The sequence below is a fragment of the Dipodomys spectabilis genome, unplaced genomic scaffold, assembly GCF_019054845.1.
Source record: "Dipodomys spectabilis isolate Male_0828 unplaced genomic scaffold, ASM1905484v1 ptg000335l, whole genome shotgun sequence".
NCBI classification, from domain to species: Eukaryota; Metazoa; Chordata; class Mammalia; order Rodentia; family Heteromyidae; genus Dipodomys; species Dipodomys spectabilis.
Window position 1 is genome coordinate 2,072,006 of NW_024871012.1, and position 26,059 is coordinate 2,098,064.

General features: G+C 40.6%; 1 protein-coding gene across 1 annotated transcript in view; it reads right to left on the minus strand.

The window, feature by feature from the left end:
• Gnaq (G protein subunit alpha q) overlaps nucleotides 1–26,059 on the minus strand; it is a 241,378-nt gene that overhangs the window by 133,861 nt on the left and 81,458 nt on the right. Inside the window, exon 2 of the mRNA XM_042665605.1 lies at nucleotides 18,602–18,786. Coding sequence (XP_042521539.1) covers nucleotides 18,602–18,786 — 185 coding nt within the window. The remainder of the gene's footprint in view (nucleotides 1–18,601; nucleotides 18,787–26,059) is intronic.

The window sequence follows — 26,059 nt, forward strand, 5'->3', positions numbered from 1 at the left end:
TCACTAACCCCAACTCTCCTTCAAAATAAAACAAAACAAAAGCCCACCTATTACCCCTACTACAATGATTTAGCTGTTGCCTTCATCAGCACCTGAGCCTCAGGGTTCAGTTACTGTCTCCAAGTATAAAAAGAAAAGTACACTGTCTTTCCCTTGTGCTGGTATACCATAAATGAGGTATAGTACCTCTACCTGATGCCTCCAGTCTGGTAATACAGAACACACTAGGATGTGTAGTGCTATTCACTCTACCAGGGTAATTTGCTTAAAGCATATTCCAAAATTTCTTGCTTTTTATTTCTCAGCTTTTTTTTTTTCTGCCCTTCAAGCACATTTTAGACTGAGCAACTAATCCTTGTTGGACAAACCTCTTTGAAAAAGAGCTCTGAAGCCAGGTCATTGCCCAAGGCATGAACTAAGATGAGAAATAAGCCTTTAATTACTAATTTCGCCAAATCCTGCTTTTTTTTTTCTTTCAGAAGCCAAAGTTCTGCATCCAGAGCCCCCTATTTGCTTTCTAATAGGTCTTAAGCAAAAACAATGTCATTATTTTTAAAGGATAGTCTATTGTAGTCTTGTTTGTCCTTCCTCAGCATCTAGAGATTCTAAAACACAGGCCTGTTCATAGGTTTGAAGTCTACTAACCTTTGCCAGAATGTTATGTCACCTTTGAAGCTTCCGTCTAACACATACCTCAAATTTCAAAGTCAATCCGGCCTCCAACTTCTGGGTCAGCAAGCCCCACTTTAACTCCATCTCTTACATTGTCTATCTTCTAGTGAATGTCTCCTACCATGCTATATGCCATGGAAATACATTCAAGAAGGCTCATGCTCTTCCCACACCCACCAAAAACGAATCATCAAATAAAACAGAAAGACTTGGCCTTAGATTTCTTCTGCATCAAAGCTGGTTGTTGGTCACAACCACTCTGATTCTACTAGCTCAACGCCTCTGCCTAGGTTCAACATTCAAAATGGCAGAATGTTCTAGCCTACAGGAATGAATTTCAGAGATGTGAAACCCTAGGTGTTACAAAGAATGATTTTTAACAACAGCCATGAACAGTGCTTTTGTTAAAACCTACAACTGAAAAGCATTACTGACTATCAACATGACCCAGGCTGTGTTCTGTGGCATTACTGATGTGGAAATCACACACACACCAGTCATGCTTACTAAGACAATGTTTGATTTATGGGACACAGATAACAATCTATGAGAGGATTAAAAACATGGAACAGGCAATAATAGATTTTGAAAGCAAAAAACTTTCAAGGCTTCAGCTTTTAACATCTGACACAGAAGTAATGCGTGGGATCTGTGAGTGTGTGCATGCTATATACAAGAGAACACACTGAAGTGTCCAAGTGTTTATTGTTCTATCTTATTTCCAGGTATCTAAGGGTAAAATTTCCACCTTGTGAATAATCTAGGCTCAGAAATCCCAGTCTGCTCCAGCAGGTTAAGGGGAAAAGATGTGTTCCAGGGTCCATAGGGAAATGAGGAGGTCACATAAAGCTTGAAGTACATGTTCTCGTCTTTTGAATTCAAGGAAATCAGTACCATTGGATGACTCCACCCCCATTCTTCAGTGACAGCTGCTCCCCCCACCGAGGCCACATCCTGTCCAGCGCCTCTGCTTCCCTCTAACACCTCAGAACACCGCTAAACTCTCAGCATCTCAGCTCCACGCCAGGCACTGCAGGAGAGCTCACCGCTTTCCTGAACCTCACAATGAGGAGGCATTACGTTTCCCCAAGTGAGAGGAAAACAGGGCCTGGAGAAACGATCTACCATGACAAGCAAGCACCAGCAACAATCTAGGAACTTTTCTTTCCAGCATGGGATGCCATTCCTGCTGTTTGTCTGTTAACTGTACCACAGAGAGGATGCCACGACAGCCACAAAGTAAAACGAAAGTTGAAAAGGCTTCATTCCAAAGCCAATAGGAAGCGCTAGTGCTACTGACACTGCTTTTATAAGGCAATATTGAATGCCTTCAATTCAATAGGTCATAAGATGGTAAGAGTAAATAACAACTGTTGTTTCCACGGATCACATAAGCATTATATTCCAAAAATGTTTAGCTAATGTCAGTTACATATCAGTAAAGTAGGTGAGGGGACATTTTTGGTTTAGGTGCTGGGGATGGAATCCTGGGATGCGCATCCTATCACCCTCCCCAGGCCCAGTAAAGAAGGGAAAAACCACAAACCCTTATTACTCTGTACAAGATGCTCTGGCCATCGCTGTGCATGTGTGGCACCATTTAATCCACACCCTATGAATTAGGGGTTTATGGTCATCATTCCCTGTTCATGGAGTAGAAAAGAGAAGCCCAGAGAAGCTCACAGCTATCGGTACTGGTGGTAAGGTCCAAATCCTGGTGACAGAAACCCTGTCTGCGTATTAGCTCCAGCACCACCCTGTGGACCCTCACTGAATTCAGGAACCCACTGCCAGCTGCGGTCAGGGAAGGCCTTGCCTCCAAGCTGGGAAGGGAAGGACAGACAGCTGCCCGGTGCTCCTGCTGTGTGCTCTTCTCATCCTCCAGCTCCCACTTCCCCCACGGGAGGAACCAAGGGCAAAGGGCAAAGGGCAAAGGACACATTTCTAAATTAGAAACTTCCTTAATTTGTGCATTTAGAGTAGAAGGAGGTATGCTACATAATTTTTTTGGGGGGGGAGGGGATTAAAATTTTCATAGTTAATCTAATATCTCCATTTCACAGAGTAAAAATTCATAAGAAGCTAAATTAGAGTGCTGTAAAATTACTTAATGAGCTAAATTAATAGCTATTTCCTTCTAGAATACTAAGAACTCAATCACTTTAAAATTCTCACCATGCAAGATTTCACATGAACATGGAAGTTTGGAGAATAAAATAAATCACCAATAAATTCTTCAACAATCAGCCATACACCTTTACTTCCAGCACAATAGTCTGGGAAGAAGCACTGCAAATCTGAGTTCAGCCTAGACTCTAGCAAGAGCCTATCTCAAAAAGAAAAGCCAAACCACAACAATCACTGAGATTTTAGCATCCTGTATGATTTGCTTGCTTCATTTTACCATTTACTTATTCATTTATTTTTCTAAGTCACACATCTTGTGAGTCTTATTCGCTTTCTCATTTCTAAAAATATTATACAACCACAATATTTTATATACAACCACAATATTGTCATTCCTAACAAAAGAAAGTGTAAGTTTTTGGTATCATGACTGTTCAATATTTAAATTTCACGTCTATTTTACTCTATTTTTCTTTTACTTAATTATTCTACAAATCAAGATCAACAAGGGGACATATATTGCCGTTCCTTCCTGGCAGTTGTTTTGTTTTGTTTTTTGCCAGTTGTGGGGTCTGGGCACTGTCCCTCAGCTCTTCCAGCTCAAGGCTAGCGCTCTACCACTTTGGGTCACAGCACCACTTCCGGCTTTTTCTGCTTATGTGGTGCTGGGGAATCAAACCCAGGGCCTCATGCATTCAAGGCAAGCGCTTTACCACTGAGCCAACTTCCCAGCCCCATCCTGGCAGTTTTGAAACCTAAAATAACTGCTCCTTAAGTCCCTCTCTTTAATCATGCCATGAATCCATTGAGAAAACTATAACTTCATCACATAGCCGTTTCTTTTATGATTATTTTTAGATACTTGAATGAAGGAGTTACCAGCTAACAAAGCAGTTTATGAATACAGTATAAATCAATATCATCCCTTTCAACGTTTTTACCCATCCCTCTCCTCTCTACTCCTTTCCCTCACTCTTCATCATTTTGTATGATATATATTGGATTCTTGTCTGAATTTCCCCCTCTTCATTCATCTACCTTTTTCCCCTAGCCCCATCTCACCCCTTTGGAGTACCTGCTTCCCAATGTTTTACTTCACTCCATTTTGATTTGGGCTTCCTGAGGAATTACACTGAGGACCCCCCTGCATTGACCATATTTCAGTTAATACACTGTACACACTTGCATACCACCCAGCGCATTTACTAAGGAGTTTGTGAGCTCAATCTAGCTCCCACCTATAAGGGAAACATGGATCCTTTCTCTCTCTGGGCCTGACTTAATTAACACAATTCTTCCACGTGTTTCCGTTTCTTTACAAATGGCACAGAATCATCCTTTCTAATGGATGAGTAAAAAATTCCATTGTGTCTGTGTGCATTGTGCACACATATCATTTTCTTGTATGTGTGTATTATGCACATGTATCATTTTCTTGTGTGTGTATTGTGCACACATGATTTTCTTGTGTATTGTGCAGAGATATCATTTTCTTGAATGTACTGTGCATGCATATCATTTTCATGTGTGTATGCATTGTGCACACATATCATTTTCTTGATAGACTCATCCACCGAGGGGCAGGGCATCTGGGCTGACAACACAGCCATTTCTATTCACACCATACCCTTGATCATTTACTATGTACGTCAGACACAGTGGATCTGATCGATACCTTCCAGTTGTTGTTTCATTTTCTTCAAGAAGAAAGCAACAACGTGTGACACATCATAGGGGCAAGCTGTGTTCTGTCTTCCAGAAGTTACGTACATTACTAAGGACTAAGCATGTCTGGTATTACAATGATACTTAATTACCAGGGGAAGCACACTGAGGCCTTATTTGAGACTGGCAGGAACCCAGCCAACCTCTCTATGCCCCGTTACAAAGGAGGCGCCTGAGCCGAACCTGGGTAATTCTTTCCAGAACAGAGCTGCCCTTTGTTAATTATGGAGTTTGGGGAACTGGTAGGCAAACAGAAGACCGTGATGCAGGGGAAAATCAGTTTGCAGAATCTCAGAATGTGCTCAGCTCATTTTCTCTGTCTGAGGTTTTTAATTATTTATGATGAAGTTCTACTGCATGCTTTATAGTAATAATGAAGACAAAGTAACATGAAATCTCACTGCAGCAGGACACAGCTATGAAATATTTGCCACTGTGAGACGAGGGTAGGAGACAGAGCCGGGGGTTGCGTGCCCGGCCAGGGCCGGTCAGGCCTATAGATATGAAGGCTGAGGGTTGGCCAACTCAGAATGGCAAATCCAATTTGGGCAGGGAAGTCAGCAGCAGCAACAGGACTGTTTGGCTTTTCCGGTCTGCCCTCACTTCACTTGCTCTTGGGTACTGGACTTGTGCCAAGGACTGATGAGCCTTGGTGGCAGCCCTGGGCACAGCTTCCTATGGCTATGTCCTTGACATTCTCTCATTGTGATCATCTCCTCTTTACACTATTGTTTTATATTCTATGAAGTGAAAAGGCAAAAGGGCGTGTGTGTGTGTATGTGTGTCTGTGTCTGTGTCTGTGTGTGTCTGTGTGTCTGTGTGTATGTGTGTGTGTGTGTAGTGAGGCCACCGGGGACCTGGCCAGCTGATACTGGTGCCCAGCATGGGCACACCACCCAGTGAGGCTGTGAGGCCTAGGGCTTCTTCTGTGCCCTGGTTATTCTGTCAAATCTGTTACTTTAAGAAATTGCCATAACTAAAATGATCATAAGGAACAATTTTCAAAACCTTCTGTGGGGGGAAAGAAGCAATCGAAGATTTCTTTCACGTAGAACAAAGACAACGAATGGTATTGAAGAATCCAATGGCTACCATGAGAAACTGTATTGAAAATTACCATAACCTTAGTCTATGGAAGTCTATGAACAGAGACAACCTCGAGGCAACAACACATAACTCAAAATCACTCTTAAATATCTGGAGCTCACTTGTTCTGTCACTGGATAATCCAGCCCATCCTCCCTCTTTCTTGCCTATCTGCAGTCATCATCTGTATATTCATATTATTTAATGATATTAATAGGTACAAGAATAGGACATACTTCCTATCATTCCTCAGTAGCTTATGAGCTCCTGGGTTAGTGACTGTGCTTCAGTCAGAAGTTTCAACACAGCTTTGTAAGTAAGTACTCAATAAACAGCATTAAAAAAAAAAAAAAGTTCGAGGGAGCCTCCCTATACATGTCCCGTCCGCCGTCCCACAGTTTTGCTGGAATTTCTCATCTAGTGTCACTTGGCTTACTTAGCACACTGTAATTCATCTATACCGAGCTAGCAATGCAGTAATGTAAGGCTTGACTTCCTAGTTACATAAGCATAACACATTGCTTGGCACACAGGTACACACTAAATACCTGGAAGGGATGAGTGAATGCGTAAGAAGGACAAGAAAACAAAGTTTATTGCACAAAAAAAAAAAAAAGATGAATAAAACAAATCACTGTAACAATGAGATGTATAAGGCACTATGCTGAAAATGAACTTTATAACTTGGGGGGAGAGGGAAGAGTTGGCGAGGTGGGGAAAGAAGGGATGGCAGGGGAAAAACAAAGGAGGGGGTAACAATGCTCGATCGGAAGTGTACTCATTACCTTACTCGTGTACTATAATCCCTCTGTACAGTATCTTTACAACAAAAAAAATTTTAAAAACAAAAAAAATCACACACAAAAGAAATAGAATAAGCCATTATTCACAACTCATACATAACAGCTCTTAAATGTTTACTGAGCATCCATCTATTCTGCTTTCCTGTCTACTTATAAACATTTGTATTTTTTTTATTTTTCCTTTATATATTTTTTAAATGGGATTACATTATACATGATAGTTTGCAAGTTGCTTCTTTAAAGGGTAATGCATTTTCATGTATGACTGATACATCTAGTTCTACTTCTTTCTTTATTTCAACTTCACGGAAGTCTAGAACAGCTATATTGGAATTTAACTATTTCCTGATTAATATACATCTGGCTCATTTCCAAGATTTCATTATTGTAGATGGTACTGTACCAAATCTCATGAATTTGTGTGTGTGTGTGTGTGTGTGTGTGTGTGTGTGTCCTGTATTTTTTTAACCAAGCTGAAAAAGAGAGAGAACAGTGAGCAAATACTCCCATCTTGCTTGATGAGAGGGACATATATAATCACGAAATTATATACATGACTACAATAAACTGAAAGAACAGGGAGTTGGGTGACACAAGGGCCAACACAGGCAGAACAAGGAAAGGTTCGAAGCAAAGGTCAGCTGGCTAAGCTAGAAGAACACTGGCACAGAACGGGGCCTCTGCACTTCCCTGAGCCTTTCCGCTCTATAATTACTTAACAAACATGTACTGAGCATGGAATACGCACACGGAACAGTACTGGGTGCTGCCAACTTCAGAAGAGAGACCAACAAAAGGAGGTCCTATTCTCCTAGAGTTGACTCTGCAGGATAGAACTGCTAGAGGAAGAAGAGTACACAGTTTACGTTTTGCTACCTGCTGCCACTCTGCCCAATTTGGGCTGTGCTCAGCCCTGTCAGAGTCCATTTTTCCACAGCACTAGCAGACTCCTCAAAGCTGTTTCCTGAATGAGATCCAGGCTCTTAAGACATAGCTCTTTCCGAATCCAGCCAGTCAACCTGGGGGTCTCTGAGGCATCCCAGACTACTGGGCTGAGACTGGCCACAGGTCCTCCAGACTGTGAGAGAACTGCATGTAGAAAGAGCTAGTACGAAGCTACCTGACTGCAATACAAGCATGCTGCTAAAATGAGATGCAAAGCCTATCCATTATTCATGTCATAGCTGATCTCCATGATCATGGAAAACGTGCACTAAGGATAAGGCACCTCACTCACTACCTAGGAGGGCAGGCTAATTGCATGGACCTCTGGGTAGAACCTGCAGAACAGCTCTGCTCAGCAACTCTTCTACTCATCTCAGTTTGACTCCCTTTCCCCTCTTCTCAATTATTGTATCCCATAAGTTTCTTTTTCATTTCTTTCTACAATTCTGACCTCCATGACAACTGTCCTTTTTCTTGGTATATCCTACCTACCTGTTCAGAAAATCAGTTGGGTGTGCCGGCTGAAAACTGCCTTCATCCCTGCCTCTCAACTTCAGTATTTCTCGTTCCCAACCATTTTAAGGTTTTCAATGTTTTCCTTCTCCCAAACTTCGATGTGGACTTTCTTAGTCTGCCAGTATCTTCCTTCTCTATGGCCAAATTTCCACTGACCCACAAACATATTCAAGTCTCTGCTTGTGTTCAAAAAGACAAAGAGAATCGATAAGGAAAATAATCAAATGAGGTCCTAGAATGCCACTCTGGCTTCCCCTCGCGCTGCCGTGTTCCTCCACTCCCACCCTTCCCTTCCACTCTGGATCTTTAGGCCGGGTTGGGCCATTTGTTTCCCAAGTACAGGACTGAACACACTCTAAAAACATTCTAACAACACAAACCAGCGGCTGTCAACTTCTCCTGACCGAAAGTCCCTGGGGCCTCACTGAACAGAACCAGCCTAGGAGGATGGACTCCGGGGTTTCCCCATGCTGCTTCTACATCTTCACCTCCCAGCACAAACCTGCTCTGCCCTGTGGACTTCCATATCCCGAATGACTCGGCTAGCCTGGGAACTGCCCTGACTCCCTCTGTATCGGGCACAATGTTTGTATCCCTTACAGAACGGCAAATGAAACCTAAATATATAGAAATATAACTTGGGCAGAGGATGTCAGCTCAGCGGTAGAGCCCATTTCAAGCCTGTGTGATGAGGCTCTGAGGTTTAAGCCCCAGAAGGGGGGATAGAAGCAAACAAGTAAGTCAGTTGGGGTATTTGTTTGCTGTCTGCTTGCTATCATAATTAATTTCCAAATATTCTTTAATTGATGAAAATATCACCTTTTCAGACTTGTAGTATATGGTTGTTTCAAAAAAACGTACTTTTCGTACTTAATACTATGACCTGGGTGACTAACATTAGCATCTCCCTTAACATAATTCTCATTCTTACTACTGGATTGCACGATAAAATCTTGTTGCACAAACAAAGTTGAGAACAATTTCTTAATGGATTCTGATAAGATGAGATATTTAGTCTGACATCAGACCATGCAGGTCTGAGGTCAAAAGGAAAGGGGCCAACCAACGGTAGGAGGACCAGGAACTTCTGGATGCGAATCCGGACACCGAAGACTGATGTCTGAGAAGCCAACCCTGTATACGCAGATGTGACCACAGGACTCAGGCCATGAAGCTCACAGAGCTCTGAGGCCGCCTGAAGCAAACCTGCACCTCAGAGGTTATCTATAGATAACTATGACTACTCTGCCCTCCAGTGTTATTTTGCCTTGTAAAGTCTCAATTTCCTTTCACCAAGAAAGAAAATGGTAGTGAGAAGGTAAGGAATTGAATAAAATACGCTCCTCCCCAGAGGCTAAAGGTGACTCTGGCGCTCAGACTCCACCTGGTTTTGAGGCAGCCAGTGACAGAGATGGGAAATGCAATGATTTCTGACGTTGGCCTTTCCAGTCCAAATCTATCATTACAGCATAAATGAATGTGCCTTGTAGTATTTATTTTTAAGGAGTGAAAACAACGTATAAAAATGATTTGGCAGTTTTCTACGTAACTGCATGCAGCACTAGGGTTGCGTGCAACTTCTGAACGGTCAATTAAAAGCTTGTATCTCTGCTTCTTCACACCTAGAGCCAAACTTCCCACCAAACAAAGCCAAACACACCACACCTCGTTAAATCATTTCAAGTGGAAGTCAAATTGTAAATGTCCTTTTAAGGACAGAGATCAGTTGTTTTTTTTTAATTTTCCAAATTTAGGTAGTTTAGTTTTTCAGCAAGCCAGGTCAGACTTGCTGATCAAAATGAAGCCAATTTACTTTGTCTGAGAAGAATATTCTCTCAGACTGAGTTTGTGGGAAATTAATGATATATGCTGCTTCTACTTGCATGAGAAGCTTGGCATACTTTGATGTTCAGTTTAGCCAACAGCTGACTACAGAGACCATAAAAAATCAATTTCTAGAAAAGAAAGGGGTCTGGGCGGTGGAGCTGATAGAAATTTATACTTACTCACGTTGTAAGAACAAGGTTTACAATAGTTAGTGTTTAGGTTAAATACTTCGCAGTTCTCTGGGGATAAGTCAAAGTGGTGCAACCTAACATTCTTCATGACTTCAGTACAGCATTGCACACAGGACCTCTGCCCAAGCATCTAGACTGTACACAGGCACATTTCACAGAGAAAATACTCACAAATAAAGTCACACCCACACTGCAAGGAAATGAAATGTAAAATCAGATAAGCGATAAAGCAGTGGCCTTCAGTAGAACATTTTCAGTTTGTCTGTGGTTTTCTATTGTTCAAGAAAAGAAAACTACTTTCTCTCACTTCCTTATCTGTGTTCAAAAGTAAAGAATAGCCCTTATTTCAAGTGCTTATTCTCTAGAAGGAAAAAAAGATATAGTCAGATATTAAGGAAGATAAGGCCAAAAGTTCCTCACTCACTGAACACAGAACTTTGACTATTCATATCAAGTAGTGGAGATTTAGAACATTCATAATAGTTCCACTAACAGGAATCATTACAATTATCTGTACTGCAATTATAGTAAGAATTGCCTGTATTTACAAAGACAGAATCGTTCCTATGATGAGCACTGTGAAGCTAAGGCAAGGGGCTACTCTTTTCCATCAGCAGCAAAGATGTGCTGTGGATTCAGGTATGTGCATAGCAATCAGGCCTCACTCCTACCTCCTAAGAGCTAAGCCTCGGGCCTACGAAAAATCTTTTCAGTCCCTGTACACAGAAAAAGCTTCACAATTCCTCTTTTGGCTGGTGACATCAGTAAACATCCTTTCCACATGTAGCTGGGGTGGCTTCAGTTACCTCCCCAAGATATCTATATGTGGGTGTCCCAGATGCCGAGGGTGTCTGCGAAGTCAAGCATAGGTGCTGCCAAGAACTAAGAAGTTCAACTCTAGTTTTTAAGTCTTGCCTCATAAACTTACAGATTGAGTGGCTTGATGGTAGACCAGTGTTCATCTGCAAAATTAATATTCTACTACCTTCCTCACACTTTTGGGTAACACTGAAGGAAAATCCTGATACTGGGCTAAGTCTGAAAGTGCTCTTTCTGCCTTTTTCTTCCTTCCCCTCCCTCCTTTTTCATTAGTGGACTTACTGCTCCCTCCTAACTTGAAAAAACCTGAAGACAGATGGCCTATCAGTACAAGCTCATGCTCCCTGTCCTCAGCATTAGCCACAGTCCACGAGCTCCTTCAGGTCTCTACCTTCAATTACATTCTAGACATTGGGTTCTAAACCAAAAGCTACTCTACTGTTTCTAAGAAAACACTGCTGTTCCTGATAAGTGGAAACCTATGTCTCATACTTGGATTCTACCTCTTCTGTATCTGCAAACACTTAGCGATTTCCCCTCAAATACTGGTCGTTACCCAAAGGCCTGTACGGAACTCCTAAACCAGCCCTTTTCAGCCATCATTTATTTAGTGGCTAGTCACTGTACTGCCGCTGATGTTACTGAAGGTCTGCACCGTCATTTTCTCAGTAAGGCTCACAGCAGCTATGGGAAGTGAGTGTCACTGCACCAGCGCTACTGTTCAGATAAGGAAGGCATGGTGTAGAAAGTTGAAGTAACGTGCTTGGTGTCTTATGGCAGAAATCTTCGGGTCAGCCCACTGCTGACTTCACGCTGCCTGTGAAGAGAGATGAATTCTACTCCAGGCAGATGCAGAATCCCGGGCCAAGCTCTGATCCACTGAAACATGCATCTTAATAAGACCTCCCCACCCCCAAGCGATGTGTTCCCACATGAAAGATTCAGAAGCAGTGTTCCAAAATTCAAAATCAGTGTACCCAACTTCACATTAGGTTGGATGACTCAAAGCTGCCACTGGACTGCACAGAACCTTCTCTGCAGACAGGAGTTAAAGAAAAGATGGTGTACAAAGTCACTCCTGCCTCCAGACACCACCTTCCCTCACTGCTGGACACAAACAAGTTCCACAGCGACCATGTGCAAAGTATGCAATGTTGGCCATTCTACACCAATCCTACTACCTGAAAGTGAAGGGGTGTCTGCATTCTGACATCGTCCCAGGCCAAAATGTGCTATGGGCAAAATTCCTAAAACTGTGGATGGCGTAGAGAACACTAAAATTCCTGTAGAGACGTGGAATACACGATCAAGATCAGTGGAAAGACAGTTGAATTCAAAAGCATTTTACCACTGACTTTAGTGAGGATTTGGCTGGAATTACAAACAGCTACAAGCCCTCATCTCATTGCCTTTAGAAGTCAGGAAGTAAAATAGATAAGAAAGGTCAGGAGACCAAAAGCTAGATGGTGTCCTCAAAAACACTGCTCACCTTCAGGGTGAACTCCCCTCATAGATAACTGTCTTCAAGGGCTTTTCACTACATACCAGACTGGCCGATGTCTAAGACACTAGGTACATTCTTTCAAACTCCAAACACTATATACTTTTTTACCACTAAGGAAATGGGCCTTCTGAAAGAGGCAGAAAACCTCCTAACCAGGCTACTACTATTGTGAAACTCCATGTGGTTATCAAGTTTCTCAGCAGTAAGTGGCTTTTCATTTTAAAAAAATACAAGATTGTAAGAAAATTGCATAATTGTCTTACAAAATAGTGGTGGCAAGAACTTAAAGGTATCTTCTTAGTAAGTTCATTTTAAGAAACATAAAATTAGGAAACTACAAACTTAAGACTGCTATGAATTAAAATTAATGATCAACCTTTAATGACAGCCTTTATTTCCCTTAGGAAGAAAGCATCATATCATAATGTAACACCAACTTATTTTTAAGTACATCTCCTAGCTGATATTCATATTTGGATAAATACATAAGTATGAAAGTCACGCGTATATTTACAACACATTATGTTAAAACATGGTTGTTTAATAGCACGACTTCCCAAGGAGAGAGATCTTTGTTAAGAGCTAGGGAAGGTTCTAAACTCCTAGTAAAGTCTTGAGCTGACACCGGGTCTTGACCTATGTAATAAATGACAAAATGACACAACTGACTTTTATACAGTGAAAAATGCTTGACTTTGAATTTTACAACATAAAGCTATAATAAGTGAAACTGAGAAAAATAATTAAGATTGTTTTCTCTTTTGAAACTGAACATTGATTTTTTTTTTTATTATAGAGATCAATGTGAAAAGAAAAATATTCATTGTGGAAAAAACTCAATATAACTGAGAAACAAGGGAAAAAATGGTGGTGAAGAATACATAACACTAGTTACTCAAAAGATACACAGTATTTTGATAAGCTGAACTGTTGCTTTACCAAATACTAGCAAGCCCTACACTAGCTTTCTACAACAGCAGTGCGTCCGTCCAGCACTGAACGACTCCTCAGCAGGAGCATGAGAAGGGAAAGTCCGAGTGTCTCTCAGACCCTTGCTCCATCTTCAATAAGCCTTCACTTCTCTTGGTTTCAATAAGTATATTCTGTTTCACTAATTGAAAATACATGCAGTGTCTTAAAATTAAAGAGGAAAATCATGCATTAGTTGGTTTTAAAGAACAAGGAAACTATTCATCTGATGTTCTGCCCAAAGCTAACCAAGAACAGCCACATGACCAGTTTCACAACTTACAACAAAAACGTGTTGAACTATACCACATGTGTTCCAGACAGGCCGTCCAGTCCCTAGCCATCTTGCTCAGGTCAGTGCGATGAGTGACAGCACTTAAAAGACAAGTTGCTAAAATAGAGGGTTTTTTGTGTATTTGGTCATGTCAGCAAAAATCCTATGAGAGATTATTGTTGTGTTTTGCTTTTTAAAATCAGCCACATAGATTTCTGTTGACCAAAAGATAGAAGGTACTTACTTAGTATATCACAGTTAAATGATTACATGAAAGAGCATTATCTCCAGTTAAGAATGGAAAACATTTGATTAAATTCTTTTAGGGATTATAATCTCCACTATTTTGTATATGAAGAGCTGAATTCAGACTGATTAATATGCTCAGTATCAAATGGTATTTCTGTTGTACAATTAGGTCTTGTATCAAGTTGTGTGGCACTCCAACAATTGTGATCTGATGTAGTGTACCACATTACATTGTTTAAACAAAGCTATGACAAAAAGTATACAAATGTGCATCTGTTCATGCATTCAGTAGAGTAGAACGCTGTGTCAGGTAACAATAAAGCCCCAATCTTGACACTCAAGTGTCATTCTAGTCCACTACCTGTGGCTGTGGAAAGCTGTAGACAGCTGAAGATGAGGGGAGATGAGTTTCTTCTGGATATGCTGGTCTCAAAGAATATGCTGAGGAAATGTTACCCAAACACAGTCCGCACTTACATGCGCTATGGCAAGAATGCTGGTCTTCTCTCATCAGTTTTACTCCATACTAAGAAGTGCAGGGTAATAGTCAAAGCTCATTGCTAATCAACAAGACCACCAGACCTGAGTCTGTGCATACAGTGTGTATACACATAGCTTTTCCTAGTTCTCAAACCGAGCTGCTTCCCATTAACTGCATCTCACACACACACAAATATAGCTTTTACACAGACTCAAAAAATTCTAGTAATAAAAAAGCAAAACCACCTTTCATTGCCTTCTTAGGTGAGCTTTAGCTCTCACATGAGCCGCCTAAAAGCTATTTCCACACAGGAGATCACACGGTGAGGAAAGAAAAATCCAGGTAAGCCTGCGATTCTGGACAGTGAAGACGGCAAACAGGAAGGATTCTGGTGCCAAGTCAGCCAAATTGGGGCAATGCAGACCAATGTCAGCCCAGCCCAAAAGGAATTTTCAGATCCGCAGGGCACTTAGAGGCCAGTTTCTTCTCTTGTACGGGAAGGGTTATCATGAGAAAAAACAGTCTCCATGAACAATAATGAAGCCATACAGCAGCTCTATTGCCCTTCATAAATGAGGTAAGTGATTTCTCAATGCCATGTCATTAATCCAGGAAAAATAAGGCCTTGTGCCAGAGCTATGCAGCTAAGATAGTCTAAATACAAAAACCATAAAAGGGAAGATGTTTGTATTATAGAAAACAATGAAAATTATTTGTATTTACCCTGGGAAATCAACCTACTAGTCAAATTGTTCTTCCTGGAAAGAACCGTTAAATATAAGGGTATTTAATGAGAATAAATTCAGTTCATATGAAGCCTTAGAGCAGAAAGCCAAAACTGAACGACTTCTGCTCAAAATGAAAAAGAAAAAAGCAGAGTCATTAATATAGTTGGTTATGAAAAGTCCCTTCATTCCTTTACTATTTGTTTTAAAAATCTGGAAAATGCTCAAAGATTTGCAGAATCAGAAGAGAAGCTGCCTATGGTACTGAGCAGCCAGCAATGCAATTAAAATCATCGCCACCAACAACCACACGAAGCCTCATCTGAACCACTAAGGAACCCCTTAAGAGATGTGAGTATTGTAATTACTTCTGCAATTTAGATGGAAAGAAAGAAAAATCTTCCTCTGGGCTTGAGACTATTGTTCAAAAGAATCTGTTGTTTATTGTCCTTTTTAAAAATTTTCTAGAACAGATAAAAGTTCAATAAAAGTAGAAACAATTTTTAAGTTGTAACAACATAATTTTAGCCACAACTTTCTTTTGGAGCAGAAGTATCAGCATGAGGAAACTAGTATGGAAAGGTTTTCAGAAGCTGCTTCATCTATCCCTGACCTTATTTTAGCAAAATTGCTTTAAAGAATTTCACATGTTAAAAATACATTCTATTTTTGAGTACATCCAGATAAGGAGTTTTTCCTACCTTCCCTGGTATCCCATTTCAATGACTGCCCCTCTGAGGAAAGTTTTCCTTAGATACTTCTTAAATTCAGTCATGTAGTTTTAAGTTATTTTCTTTTTGTTCTATTATTAATAAAGATGGAAGGTGACAATTCATCTTATGATAACTTTCAAACTTTTAAAAGTCATTTATAAGATATTGTCACGTATTATCTACTTAACTCTTAAAACAACCCTGATTTTGGTGTGTGTGTGTGTGTGTGTGTGTGTGTGTGTGTGTGTGTGTGTGTGTGTGTGTGTGTGTGTGTGTGTGTGTGTGTGTGTGTGTGTTATCTACTTAACTCTTAAAACAACCCCTGTGTGGTGTGTGTGTGTGTGTGTGTGTGTGTGTGTGTGTGTGTGTGTGTGTGTGTGTGTGTGTGTGTGTGTGTGTGTGTGTGTGTTAGTGTTAGTGTTATCTACTTAACTCTTAAAACAACCCTGGGGCTGGGAAGGTGGCTCAGTGGTAAAGTGCTTGCCTTGCATGCTTGAGGCCCTGGCTTCAATTCCTCAGCACCCATAAGCAAAAAAAAAAAAAAAAAAAAGCCGGAAGTGGCGCTGTGGCTCAAGTGGTAGAGCACTAGCCTTGAGCTGAAGAGCTGAGGGACAGCGCCCAGGCCCAGAGTTCAGGCCCACAACCAGACCCCCCCTCCCAAAAAAAAACAACAAAACAACCCTGATTTCGGTTTGGTTTTTTTCTCGTGTGTGCACGTGCACGTGCGTGTGCGTGTGCGCGCGCGCGCGCGCGCGCGTGTGTGTGTGTGTGTGTGTGTGTGTTCTACTTAACTCTTAAAACAACCCTGATTTCGGTTTGGTTTTTTTCGTGTGTGCGTGTTGGTACTGGGCTTGAACTCAGGGCTCTAGGCAAGCTTTATCTCTCAATGCTAGCACTCTACCACTTGAGCCACAGCTCCACTTCCAGATTTTTGGTGGTTAATTGGAGATAAGAGTTTCATGGACTTTCCTGCCCAGGTTCCCTTCATATTGCAATCCTTAGATCTCCACCTCCTGACACCCAGTAACAACCCTGTTTTTATTTACCCCATTCTACAGATGATGAAATTTAGGCTAAGAGTGTAAAAAAAAAAAAAAAAAAATGAGATTTAGGTAAGAAATGTGACAACATAAAGGTTACTCAGAAATTCAGTGCTTGGGTTCTAACTCAGTTATATACTTCATACATGACTGTTAACAAATCACGTCCTTTAATTTTCTTCGCCCTAGAATAAAACAAGGTATTGTAGGACCAATGTTATGTAAATGTGGAGTACTTACTTCTATAGAGTATTCACATGTCACTTTATGTTATAAATGGTGTGTTTTTGCCTTAGAGATTCGTGTTTTATTCCAGCATCATTACCCTCTTTCTATTAACTGTACCCAGATTTTCCCCAGGGACTGTCAATCACATTGTTCCGTCTGCCCCAGTCTAAAGAGCTAGCTGGCCTAGACTCCAGGCTAGGCGGGATACACTTTTTCCCAGGAATTTGACTGTTAAGTGAATGACAGAAGACTGATATTGAAATTGGTCAGAGTTCATATTCTCACAAGACCTGGTTTCAAAGAGACAGTCCTTCAGCTTCTCCTCGATTCTCTGTGTGAACTCATATTCTCATAAATTCTCTCCCTACTTAAAAGTTAGCTTCCATTGGCTTAGGTTGTTCACAAGCAAAGAATTCTGGCTGATAGACTTCTGAGGACAGAATCCTGAGGCCCACAGCCTGAGGGAAGAAGGGAGTCTCAGGATCAAGGTTTAAAACCAGCCCAGGCAGAAAGTCCATGAGGCTCTTAACAACAACCAATCACCCAGAAAGTGAGACGTGAAGCTGTGCACTAGCCTTAAACACAGAAGCCCAGGCCCTGAGTTCAAACCCCAGGATTGGCAGGTATATACACACACATATGAGTATTGAGAGCACAAACGTGATAGAAACGATTTCAGGTATAAATGCAGTATTTTGACAACAAATGCGGCCAAGCTCAGCACTCACACTGCAAAGCCCTAAGGCAGCAAAGATTGAGCTTGCTGAGGAATGTGTATTGGTTGTATGCAGATCAAGGGAAAGGGAAGAAGGCTCTAAAGACATTCTTACAAACTGCAAATACATTTCCCTTCCCTCAGGCTGTGGGCCTCAGAAATGGCTGTCAAGCCAGCTTTTTGGAGAGTACCAGCAGCACAAATTCTAACAGAAAACCACCCTCTCTCAGATGCGTGAGCCTTGTTTGGTACCTTATCTCTGCAATACTACGGGAGCAAGCAATTACAATTCTGATTCCACTTGGTGAGGAATAGAAGTAGTTTTCTATTTCAATTAGGAAATAGAAAATAGTAGTTTTCCACTTCAACTCATAGTTGAATAAAATCAACTGAGTTTACTTATTTTCTGAAAGTCTAGAATTTAGATTATTTTTCCCTAATAATTTCCCAAGTGACTTTATAAGCTTCTATTACACTTTAACACAACCGCAACAAAACAAGTTGGAAGGGTTATTGGAAGTGACAGATGGGATGATTTTGACATAAAATGAAGCCTGTGGCTCTACTGAAGGAAGTCACGAAATTCAAAATTAAACCAGACAGAACAGACTGAGGGGTGTATGTTCCTCTCTCAATGAAGCACAAGACTGCGAGCGCTCTGAATTTGTGCACTATGGCCAATTTGTTTGGTTTTTAGAAACTATGTTCTTAATACAATATGCAATATCCTCTAAATTTTAAATCTCTGTATTTTCATTATTTAACATCCACTTTTGTCTTCCAGTGACATCACTAAAACACAATTCCAAATTTTTATAGGTATAACTTGGGTTTCTTATAAACCTATGCTTGTCCATTGAAAAATCTACTCGTGAGGAAATGAAATAAATTTCAAATACCCACTGTGCATTCCAGACACGCTGAGAGAGTACTCATATGGCCATGTAACTGCAGGCTGCTCTGCCAACTGTCTACACGGGCGTCCCGCCTACCTTATTGTGCTCGTACTTGTACGGGATCTTCAGGGTGTCCATGGCTCTGATCATGGCCTGCATGGCTGTGAAGATGTTCTGATACACCAGTTTGGTGAAGCCCCTTTTGTCTTCATCCGAGTATCCTGACCCATGGATGATCCTCATCTGCTTGATGAAGGTACTCTTGCCACTCTCTCCTGTCCCTGAAATACAGACAACAGCGGCATATCAGACCACAGCACTTTCCTAGTCTCCCAGATACCCACCCTGGACAGCAGCTTAGACCTGATGTTCCCAAAAGGCCCGACGAGAGCAGAATCACTGCAAGTGGAAATGTCTGTCACTTGGCAAAACTAGATGACCAAGAGCCTGTTTCAAAGGCAGGTGAGCTTAAAAAAAACCACCACCAACAAGACAAAACCTTGTAACTAACTTGGAAGCCATTCACCATGCAACTCTGACAGTGATTTGGAGCCTTGTATTTTGTAAGAAACATTAGCAACAGCATCTTTTGAAAATAATACAAACTTGATGCAGCTCTTTCCCAAGGCAATGCTTGAAATATTTCCAGGACTCTGGATTGCTTGGTTTGGATTTGGAAATGACAACACACTTAACACAAATGCTACTCAGAGAGATACAAGGGGGGGGGGGGGAGGAGGACAAAAGAATTTCTAGGCATTTTCTCTAGTTTTGAAATAAGATAAGAAAAACACAGTATTCAGATAAAACAAGAACAAAAGCTATCTTTCTAGACAGCAGGCATCCATTGTAGTTATTTCTATGGGGGCCTAGTTAAATTATTCCAAAGAATAACCAGATTAGGAGAGCTCGAGACGCTTTCCGCTGACCATGAGTAATAACACAACACAAAAATGTATTGTTGTTAACATTTTTTTCTTCGATTCTGTCTCCTTTTTCCCATCGTCAGTATTCCTTCTGTTACCATGGCCTGAAGATAGTTCCTAACAAGAGCTATAGTTGCCAATTAGAAGATGAAGAAACAAGATCATTTCACTGAATGTCATTAAACACATTTCTTCTACAATCTAAAACTACATATCTAAACTCATTTTTCTAAATAGAACTGGCCTTTTTGCTGTTCTTTCTCATTCCCTTTCAAATTTCCTTAAGCTAAAACAAATGCGTTTGCCTTTCCCCAACAATATGAAGAAAATAAAAATGCCAAGTTGAATGTTGACAATGGAAGAAAAAATGAAAAATGGTCTTCCTTTTCACCCTACAAGGCTGGGAGAAAAGAAGAAAGGAAGAAGGAAAAGAAGAGAGAATCAAAAGCTAGAAATACAACATCTGTCCTAACTTCATTTTGTTTTTCTGATGGTTGGATTTCATTACTATCTTTATAAACAATCACTAACAATTCAAGTAAGAGCTGCAGTTTTCACTTAAATGACTGCAGATGGCTTGGTCAACAGAGGCCCTCAGTCACAAGGAAGGCTGGCTCCTAATCCCAGTATCCTATAGCAAGTAAATCTTCTATAATTTTCCTCTGACTTTTTAATAGGATAATCTGGAATTCCTTCAAATATTAATGCAACATGGAAATGTGAATGCTGTAGCCTGCTTTAATAAGACTAATCTGAAGACAGGATTTTAAATGAATGTTTTATAACCCCATCTACGAATACCAGAAAAACAGCTAAGATGTTTGAGAGGTAGCATATCTCCAGCAGAAATAAAGCTATAGTGATTTGTTTTGTGTTCTGCGCGTGTGTGTATGTATGTATGTACGTATGTTTTTGCCTGTCATGGGGCATTTCTTTTTAAACTGTTAGAAAACATATTAAACACTCATATACACACAAACATATAAACACACTTTCACACAATCTGACATTCAATTTCAGGCTTCCTTTGCCAAGATCTTTTCAATACTACAGAACTCCCACAGAGAGGGTCTGCCATAGAATCATACTTAAATATCCAATTCACATGAAGCACCTACACGTTTATACTGACAGTTCTGCCTATTCGCATGTTATAATCTGCAAACAGCTCTGTGAAAAACGACTTTCAATCCAATTATCCATTATCTTCCTAATGGAAACGAACTGACGTTTCTTATTGAAAACAATCGTGGACTCGCTGGTTCTTCTTTTGCATCTGAACTATCTTGGCTATTGTCTTCTCAAAAGGGCTGGCACGGACAGCTCACGAGGCACAAACAATCCTTGATACCCTAAAAATGTCAACTACTACTGCCACCTCTGTTACTTCATTTTCATACTAATGCCCTGGGAACCAATGACTGAATCTACCAGGAACTCCTGGTTCATTCTCTTGACCCTAAAAGAAAGGTAAAAAGTAGATCTTCTTAAGACCTCTCACAAGCTAAAGAAGGTTCATACCACTTCCACTTTTCTTTAGGTTCCAAAGAAGAAGAACTGCCAGAAAATGTTAGCAACCCTAGTATTTAAGATGCACACTGAACACAGTCATTTCATCATGTTAGGAGTCTTTCATGACCGTACTGGGAAATAGTATCAAGCCATCAATGAATTTCCTCAATGAATGCCAAATCTGAGACCAAGTGTCTCTACCCTGCCATCTTAGATGGCCCACACCTTCAGCTAAAGAACAGACAAAACCCAAGTCTCCTGGTGCTGAATGAAAACTCAAGTACCTCTGCCTCCAGAACTACATAATGGCAATGGGTGCCATGCATGAAACAAGTAAATAATAGCCTGACTACTGCTGTAACTTCAGAGACCAGGAAAAACCTTTCTAAAGAAGGTGCACTGAAGCTAATATCTGAATATTCAAGATCCAGTCACAAGACCATTAGAAACAGCATTCCAGCCCATGGAGACTGAGGTGGGAAGGCACTTGAGAAGGTTAGAGATGCAACAAGAGAGCCAGTGCAGCCGAGGAAGGCATGGCAGGTGGTGGGTAGGTGAGAGGTAAAATCAGAGGCAACAGCCGTAGAGACCGTAGAGACCGGAGCCACTCACACAGAGCCCTGGAGTTCGGAAAACAAGGTCAGATTTCATTCTAAGTGTGACAGACAGCTCTGGAAAGTTAACCTTAAAAATGCTGTGGTTTGATTTACACTCAAGAAGGAACAGGTAATAGAGATAAGTTAGAAGAGTATTCCAATAATCCAAACAAAAGACAATGGTAATTTAGAACAGGATGGCAGCAGGATAGAGAAGAGACATACTCTAGATTAGAGATAGGTAAGGTGTTGGTTAAGGTGCGGAAATGGAATTGGAGAGATACCCCAGTTTCTGGCCTGGATAACTCGAAGGAGGTCCTGCATTCTTGATTAGAGAAGGCTAAAAAGAGTTTGGGGGGGAAAGAGTAGACTCAGTATTCATTTCAACAAAAAGCCCTTCCTATGTGCCCTTAAGAGTCAAAGTATTGATGCAGAAGATACTCATGACCTACGGGATGTGGCTTAACAAGGACATGCCCAAGACTGAGCTCCTTATGCTAACGGGTGAGTCACGCCATGGTTATAATCTCACTTCCTCTGAGATAAATATCCTTAGTTATAGAAATCATGGGTTTTAGTCTCTAAGTTACATGCACACACATTTATTTATAAAGCGGCACCATTTACACACTTCTTTAGATAAAACTGGGTCTTTACAACATTATTTGGAATGCATGAAGATATCATAAAATATCAAGTCACAATAACAACTATATTTTAAGAAAAAGGAACCCTCCAGACTAAATACCCACCCACAGAACTTAACATTGATTTTTTTTTTACAGATAATTAAAAAAAAAAAACACACGAATGCATGCAATTCAGATTTTTTAGGTTACACATAAACGGAATGCTTTTTAAATGCAGTGGGTGGAAAATGACGAGAAACACTTTGGAAAAACACTATAGTTCTCATTACAAACGTCCCCAGGATAGAACGACTCATGTGGCCCTCCCCCAAAAATAGCCAATTGCATTTGTAAGCACAGAAGGGGGCTGGAGCCAATCGGAATGGCCTTTTCCACCATACCTCCCATGCTCCCACGCCCCCTAACATCCACAGGCAGGTGTGCACACAGGATGTGCAGCAGCTGGAGCAGCCTGGTTCACACGGCTTCTGAGAGCTAAGTGAACAGATCTGGGCCACAACCTCAAGGATTCTCTCCAACTTTCAGACTGCAGATAGTGATTTTCCTTCTCTGTACATTGCTATGTAACCGAAAACTCCATCAGTTATATTTCTCATGCGGTAAGAAACCCTTCATTCATTATTTACTGCCTACTCAAATATTAATTCATATGAACTGACTAAAAATTACATTACTTTTCTTCCATAACTATGTGGTTCTTCACTTAGAGCTTGCGTAAATATTAGCTTCTGAGCCAATTTATAGAAGCAATTATCTGAGGTATCTCACAAAACATATGGGTGCTCAGATGGCAGAAGGCAGTGTGTTCTCTTGAGCCCCCAAAATTTCAAACAATGACACCAAGAATCATAGGAAGGACTTGAGTATGACTCAAGTCTATTTGTAGGTATAAGGTTATGAAAGAATCTGGAAGATATAACCCATTATGGAAAACAAAGGCTGCTAAATTTCCTATGGAAATTTAATCAGGTCTTTTAGAAGTGCATTATTCATTGGCATGTGAGATTCAGTTAAAATGAAAATGAAATAAGCCAGGCACAGTGGTATATACCTGTAATACCAACACTTACTAAGAGGGACAGGAAGGAAGATCATGAATACAAGGCCATACTGAGCTACACAGCTAGACAAAAAAAAAAAAGCTAAACTTTGAGAAAAGTTTCTTTCCTTTTATCTAAAGAATCAAAAAGAGCTCTAGGAGCTATGTCTAATGCCTAGAATCCTAGCTACTCAAGAAAAACAGATCTGAGGATTGAGGTTAAAAGCCAGCTTGGGCATACAAATTTTTGAGATTCTTATCTCATATTAACCAATAAATAAATAAATAAATACATAAATCAGAGGTTCAACTGAAGTATCAGCCACAAAGCCAAGCAAGAGGATCTGAGTTCAAATGCCAGTATCAGCACAAAACAAATGAAGGAAAGGGCAGAAGAGAAAGAAAAAGTATGGTTAGAATATACATGTGTGTGCATAATTTCATGTATCGTTTATGTTTTGACATTCTCTCCAGAAGAAATGTTGACCAAAGACAGTAAGTGGTTCTGAAATTGTACTAGTAGCCTAAGTATTATTAGCAATAATACCATAAGCAAGTTATTACTTGGAGCACATAAAGATACCAAGTGACAAAATTTAGGATGTGTTAAAAATCATCTGGATTTTCACTTCCTGTAGCTTTTTAGGATTCAGGTTCCCTCTCTCCATCGTGTGTGTGTGTGTGTGTGTGTGTGTGTGTGTGTGTGTGTGTGTGTGTGTGTGTGTGTGTGTGTGTGTGTGTGTGTGTGTGTGTGTGTGTGTGTGTGTGTGTGTGTGTGTGAATGCTGTTACACACGCCTTTTCAGGGAAGAAGTAATCCTTTTGTACCCAGGGCCCAGGGAACTTTGAAGACAGGATATTAAAATCCAGTTGTGTTCCATTTTAATCACTCCAAAGCAGTGTGGTGAATCTTTGTGGGCACTCCTGCATGCTGCCCAGGAGAAATGGGCAGGTGAATCTTTGTGGGCACTCCTGCATGCTGCCCAGGAGAGATGCGCAACATCTGGCACCACCAACTGATACCAAGACAATTTCAGCAGCCAATTTTAAAAGATGCCCTATAATTTGTTTCACCAATTTAAATTCCGTCCTGTAATTTATTTTGCCTGATGGCCGTATGTCTCTCCTGCATGCTGATCGGTGACAATAACAGATATGAAACAGAATGGTACCAGAGAAGAATTTTCTCATTCAGTTTTTTTTTTCCCCAGAAATTGCCATGGACAACCTAAGTAAGAAGGGCCTTGTATCCAAATCTTAAGCAAGCTACATGTGGAAATATGTCTTCCTCCAGCACAAAGAACACTTCACTCAGAAATATCATATCTAGAAATACATAAACAGCAAGGAAAAAATAAAAAAATGACTTTATGAGAATGAGATTTGATCCTCAGGGAACTTAAGAGAGTACACTGGTGCTTTTTTTGTTTGTTTGCTTATTGGTCATGGGGCTTGAACTCTGGGCCTGGGCACTGTCCCTCAGCTCCTTCAGTTCAAGGTGAGCGCTCTACCACTTGAGCCTCTACCACTTGAGCCACAGAGCCACTTCTGGTTTTCTAGTGGTTAATTGGAGATAAGTCTCACGGACTTTCCTGCCCAGGCTGGCTTTGAACCGTGATCTTCAGATCTCAGCCTCTTGAGTAACTAGGATTACAGGCATGAGCCACCGGCTCCTGGCATTGGTGCATTTTTCTTAAGTGTTTTCAGTAAGGCTTCCACCAATGATGACTTCCAATCATTTGACTGATTAAAAAGGGAAGTAAAGCTAATCATTGTCTTAATTGAAATTGAGCTTCTCCTATTGCTGCAGAACTGGTAGCATTAATCTGTGAACAAAAAGTTAGTCTCAGATGCCAGTGGCATAAGTCTGAAATCCTAGCTACTAAGTTGGCTGAGATCTGAGGGTAGAAGTTCAAAGCTAGCATAAGCAGAAAAGTCCATGCGACTCTTAGCTCCAATTAACCATCAAAAAGCCAGAAGTGGAACTGTGGCTCAAGTAGTAGATCACTAACCTTCAGTAAAAAAGCTCAGGGACAGTGCCAGGCCCTGAAGGGGGAAAAAAACATAATATCCCAGGATATTATATTATATTACGGCTCTTGGGACAGAGCAACAAATATGGTTTGAGTTATGTAGTGTGTATATTCAAATCTGATCTTGATTACTAGGCTACCTAATAATACATCAAGATAACACTTGAGTCTGTGTAATTAAGATGGTTTGGGAAAGAAAAAGAAAAAAGACAGAAGCCAATCATTTTGATACACCTTTTTCTCCTGAAAAGTTTCATAGCCAAGAATATGGGAAAATTATTAAAGCACAATAATGTATCACATAGATTATCAACTGAACATAAAATATTTTTAATTTTTAAAAATTTAAAACTGAAATATTCCAGAGCTTGCTAAGTGATGTTTCCTGCCATTTGTAAAAGTTAATTAGGAATGTGGGGGAGGGATGGCTGAGATCTGAGGACCACGATTCAAAGTCAGCCCCGATTCAAAGCCAGCCCTGGCAGGAAAGTCCCTGAGATTCTTATCTCCAATAAGCCACTCAGAAAACCGGAAGTGGCTCTGTGGCTCAAGTGGTAGAGCACTCACCTTGAGTTGAAGAGTCAGGGACAGTAATCAGACCTAGAGTTCAAGTCCCATGACCAACAAAAAACAAACAAAAAAACGAAAATCTATAGCTGATGCTGACTTGCTTATCTTAAGTATATTCACCATCAACTTTTTTTAATAGCTTGGTAATGCATCACATACTAAATGGAAAGACTAGTACAATATTCTGGATAATTCACAAACAAGTACTGAAAATTCCTTTTTCTGGTGG